We start from the raw sequence: 5,807 nt of genomic DNA, 5'->3' as shown, positions 1-5,807 counted from the left end.
AATTCTTTGATCTATGAAATTTTTATTTATCGATATTTTTTTTTTTATTTAAGATGAATCTTATTCCTTATCTAAAATCGAGAATTTTTTAGACAATATTCAAGAATGAGAGTTGGAGTTCTCCAGTCACGCTATAAGCCGTGGAGAGTTGGAGTTCTACGTTCACGAATCACACCGTGGAGTTCACTCAAGAACCAAGAAAAGAAATCGGTATTCACTCAAGAACCAAGAGATGAAATCGAGCTCGATTATATTGCATAATCTAGCCTAAGTTTCTTTCAATGCTAGCTCAAAGAAATTAAGTTGGTCGACTTTCAACAACTCGATAATTACATTAAACCGACTCAAGTTTAAGGTCGAATTCAATAGCAACCAAACAAATTAAACTCAAATTTGATTTCGATCGATAGTTTTGAGATGAGATAACAGATTCGATTTTAGCCATATATGCACACTACAACCTTGCATTGAAGAATGCGTAGTAGCTAGTGTAGTATGTATCGTTGTATATAGACCGGTAAACATATATATATGTTGGGTAATTAATATTTGGGGTGTGGCCAGCTAGCTGCCTTTAATTTGCATGCCATGTGACAAATCAAAATCTGCATCGATAAGTCATTAATCTGATCAAAAAATCATTAATATAAATATTCTCTCAGAATTAATTAATTAGTGATGGGTCATTCATGTATAAAACATGATCAGTCACTTTTACAAATCATATCCCTTAAACAGTACTAGTGAACCTGCAGGTATTTCTTTTCAGCTATCATAATAATTTTTCTATTTTCCGATAGACAAATTACCTTTTAGACCGTTCTGCTTATCATCATGTTTTGTCCTAACTAGCAAATTTAATAAAAAGACAGAGTAAAATTTATTTTATTTTCTAAAACAATATTAATTAAATTTTTGTAATATGAATATATACTTAAATGAAATAGCGGGTTGTACTATTATTATTTTTAAAGTAGGTCTTTTGTGAGACGGTCTCACGAATCTTTATCTATGAGACGGGTCAACTCTACCGATATTTACAATAAAAAGTAATACTCTTAGCATAAAAAATAATACTTTTTCATGGATGACTCAAATAAGAAATCCATCTCACAAAATATATTGATCCGTGAGACCGTCTCATACAGGTTTTTGTCTTATTTTTAATATATATAATACAAAATATTATGTATTTTACTTATTTTGTTTCTTAAGTTTTGATTTAGTTATGGTATTTAAAAAATTAAATGTTACATGTGATTTAGGAAGAATATTTTTCTACAATTATGAAATATAAAAATTAGAATACTCTATTATCCTAAATAAAAAACTAAATAAATATTAATTTGATGTATAAGATACAATAAATTTTTTTTTAAAGAGTTAAATTCAAGAACAAAATTATATATACATTAGAATCAAATGTGTGAGGTAATTTTTTTTTAAAAAAAAGAAAATGATTCAATTCATCAAAAGTTAAGTTTTAAAATCTCTCCTTGATAAATAGTATAAATTATTATTATTATTATTATTATTATTATTATTATTATTATTATTATTATTATTATTATTATTATTATTTCTACAGTCGGTTAATACGTTCAATCATGAGTTTTGTCAATTTTGACCAAATCATTACGTTTTATTTATATTAGACGTTTAATTTCGCTCATTCGCCATGTATCTCTTCAAAGTGATTTAGCTGTTTAGACTAGTTGTTTTAAATTTATTTTATCAAAATAATTTAAATTGTTTAGGTAATTTTAATTAACATCATTTTAATTTGTAGGTTGCAAATTCTTCAATTTTAATTTTGAGTTGTTTTTCTAACCAAATTAATGTATTTCAAAATCTCAATTATATAAATCATTTTATTATAATTTTAAAATTAAATTAAATACTTCCATCCACATATGTGATATTTCCTTATTCATAGAGTGCGTTTCAAAATGAGAGAATATAAATAACACACTCATGATCAAAACTAGCTGTCTAATATACTCTTTTTTTTCCAACAAATTGACTAATTCACAAGACTAACAACGAACCAATTCAACTACATTCTAATCAATTTTAAGCTTATTAATTAAATTTAATCAAACCGAATATTGAAATACAAGGAATAGACAAGGCATGAAGTTAATTATGAGAAAATAATCAATTCAGTCTGGTAATATTTTATGATTTAGTCATCTAACTTGTCAAAGTTGTGTTTATTATGTAACTTTGTATTTTTGTTGGTTTTGGTCCCGTTTCGTCGGAAAGCCGATGTGTCATCGGAAAATACTGATATGACACTGAAAAATATCGATGTGACATCGAAGATTGATAATATGTCAACACTTAGGTAAAATAGTACTAAAACCCTCAAAATTACAGTATAAAAAAAAAACTTTGACAAATTAGAAAAAAAAAATTGACAAAGTGAGAAATCTAAATTAACTGTTTTTCCTGAAGAAAAAATTAATTAAGAACCCCATATATCTCCTTTTTGACTTGTTTAGTCCATCAAGGAAATTATTCATGGTCCTGGCTTTTTACTGTTTTGCACCAACTCAATAAATAAACGTAAAGAGACAAGTTTCTCGGACAATCCATAAAATTAATATTACTCTTCAAAAAAGAGAAAGAGAGAGGAATGGGAAGGGCTCCTTGCTGTGATAAAGCTAATGTGAAGAAAGGTCCATGGTCACCTGAAGAAGATGCTAAGCTTAGAGAATTCATAGGAAAATATGGAACTGCTGGGAATTGGATTGCTTTGCCTCAGAAAGCTGGTACTTAGTTTATAATTAGAAAATACACGACTACTTATATTTCTCTTTTCATCTTCTGTTTCTTTAGGATATTTTTAATGGATTGATTAATTGGGGAAAAATTAATTATCAGGGTTGAAGAGATGTGGAAAGAGCTGTAGATTAAGGTGGCTCAATTATCTGAGACCAAATATCAAACATGGTGAATTTTCTGATGAAGAAGACAGAATCATTTGCACCCTTTATGCCAGTATCGGAAGCAGGTGGGAAAATCTACTCCTTTTATCATATATAATTAATTTATTTATGTGTTTCTTGGCTTTTTTAAGATAAAATTTGTACCAGCTACTTTGAGCAAATCCCTAAATTTTCTTGAAATGTTACCTGTGCCAAATGACTGTAGCCCAAAATATTTTCAAACTGAATATGGAAAGAAATAATAAGTCCAGAGATGAAAAGAAAGAAAAAAAATACCTGGTTTTGGAAATATCACACACAGAGTCTGTGGGAACCCAAGTGCTGATCATTTTACACGTAATGTCAAGAAAATCTTCCATTTCTAGACAGTTTCATGCATGCATATCAAATTTTAGGTTGCCGATGAATACTTTTAAAGTGACCTCTTCTTTATGCAAAACCTCGAAACTTTCTTGTCACGGAAAATCTTTTATTGTTCACAAATATTTATTTCAGGTGGTCCATAATTGCTGCTCAGTTACCTGGAAGAACTGATAATGATATCAAGAATTACTGGAACACCAAACTTAAGAAGAAGATAATGGGATTGCTTCCTTCACAGCAAGCAAAAATTGCACCATTTTCAAGCAATCTTCAAGCTCCATTGTTATCTCAGTTCCAATCTCTACCGAGCTTGTCTCAGTTTTATAATAACTCATTAATTTACACCCCATCTGCTACATCTGAAGCTTCCATTTCAACTCCTCAAAGTCTTTTAAACTACAATAACAACAGCACTAAGTATTCTTGTTTTCGTCAGAAAAACCAGGAGGGTTTAATGGATTTGCAGTGTTATTATCCGGTTAATGACAACATATTAATGTTCGGAGTGAACCATGAAGCAAGCTGTTCCTCATCTGATGGAAGTTGCAGCCAAATCAGCCACGGAAAAGATAATCATATAGTTAAACAAGAAGAAATGGGGTGTTGGAATCAGGGTTTCATCTCTGCGGATAACCAAAAGTTCATGCTTCATAATCACGGAAAGATCATCACTGGAGGTCCTGATCTTGATGTTCAAGCGGATTTATCAGCTCCAAATCTTGATCAGAAGGCAGTAGAAAATGGGGCTCAGTTGGAGTATGATCTTGAGGAAATTAAGGAAATGATCATTAACAGCAACAGTAATTTGTTCATGTTCAATGATGACAACAAGACACATGAGAAGGGGATGTACTATTACTACTACTGATTGAATCTGACTGTAAGTAAGTACAAATCAGAGAGATTTGAAGGGGCATGGTGTGATTCAGATTATTATAAATTTAGACTTTTCAGTTTCTGGAATTTTGTGTTGTGATGCAACAAAAAGTGGGCAGAAGAAAGAAAAAAAAAACTTTTAGTGACACAACATTGTGAAAAGCTTGTTCCGTCGTGGATTTCTTCAAGGAAAAGTTGAGGGTTTTTTTTTTTATGTCTTTCTAGGTACTGTTTTCTGCTACAAATCCCCACACCCTACACATATTTTAGTTTGCAGAGATCCAAGAACTAAAGAAAGATGTCACAGTGTAGAAATTAATGTCGTTTTCTGTGACAGAGAAGAAGATAGATCCTTATTAATTTAATATGAATTTTGATATGACTAACCAATAAAACAAGCGTCAATTAACTATTGAACACACAAACACGCACAAGTCACGTTGTGTTAAATATTAAAATATTTCAATGTATATATGTGTGTGTGTGTGTGTGCATTGACCTTTGGGTGTGATTTGGTAACATGCATCACAAGCTACTGAAGAAATCGAGAGATATGTTTTAAGACAAAAACTTGTATGAGACGGTCTCACGGGTCGTATTTTGTGAGACGGATCTCTTATTTGGGTCATCCATGAAAAATTATTATTTTTTATGCTAAGAGTATTATTTTTTATTGTGAATATCGGTAAGGTTGACTCGTCTCACAGATAAAGATTCGTGAGACCGTCTCACAAGAAACCTACTCATGTTTTAATCTCAATTAATTAGTTATATATATTTTTAAAGTTATAGAGTGTAATGTTTGAGCTACCTTATAAACCTAACTCACGCCTATTTTTTTAGGGAAAAGGTTGTATAAAAAGAAAATTGTAGATCTTTTAGTAATTGTGGCACACACTATGTATGTATATACAAAATTTTTACGCATAAATTGGACAAAAAATTCACAATTAAATTTTCTACACGTGCTTTAACATTTTCAAAATCAGTTCAAAGGAAGAAGACTAAAAAAATAAAAACAAAACGTAAAAAATAGAAATTAAGGGAGTTTAGTGAGAGAAAAAACTGCATTACGGTTTGTAAGAGTAGGTGGAGAAAGTTGACAGTTTTTTATCATGAATATTTTGGTATTTAAATATGAAACTCTCACAGTTATGTTTGTAGATATTCATGTATAATTATATTGGTGTAATCAAGTTGGATCAAAGAAGTTAACAAGAGACTCTCTTGTTTTGTATAATAGTAAAAGATATAAGAAATTTTCATGATCCAATTACTTTGAGACTATCTTGTAGTTCCACTTTGTTAGAATATTTTTATTTACCTAACTTTTGGTGATCGATAAAAAAACAACATCGAGTACGTTGTTTCAGATTCATTTTTTCTTTAAATTGTACTTTCAGGTTTTCGGACCGCTGTATCATTTCAAGTCGTTCAAAGTCAAGAAGCAGATTATCTGAGCTCGAGCTTCAAGATATCATCCGACAAAGTACCCGGATCAAATATTTGTTCAAACCGATGAAACTCCAAGCACATTGCAACCGGTTAGACTTGAATAATTTCATAAAGGATATCCAAAGACAAGTCGTTCAACAACTACTATTTTAAATATATATA

The 5,807-nt window shown here is 30.3% G+C and overlaps 1 protein-coding gene across 1 annotated transcript; it reads left to right on the top strand.

The window, feature by feature from the left end:
- The first annotated feature begins 2,609 nt into the window (after window positions 1-2,609).
- LOC140981419 (uncharacterized) lies at window positions 2,610-4,275 on the top strand. Its single transcript, XM_073447809.1, has 3 exons — window positions 2,610-2,774; window positions 2,887-3,016; window positions 3,447-4,275. Exons 1-3 carry the CDS (start codon window positions 2,639-2,641, stop codon window positions 4,180-4,182), a joined length of 1,002 nt encoding a protein of 333 aa, XP_073303910.1. The 5' UTR covers window positions 2,610-2,638; the 3' UTR covers window positions 4,183-4,275.
- The last annotated feature ends 1,532 nt before the right edge of the window (window positions 4,276-5,807 follow it).

The sequence above is a fragment of the Primulina huaijiensis genome, chromosome 7, assembly GCF_012295235.1.
Source record: "Primulina huaijiensis isolate GDHJ02 chromosome 7, ASM1229523v2, whole genome shotgun sequence".
Taxonomy (NCBI): Eukaryota; Viridiplantae; Streptophyta; class Magnoliopsida; order Lamiales; family Gesneriaceae; genus Primulina; species Primulina huaijiensis.
Note: the sequence above shows the minus strand (reverse complement) of the source record. Positions and strands in the feature narration are given on the sequence as shown.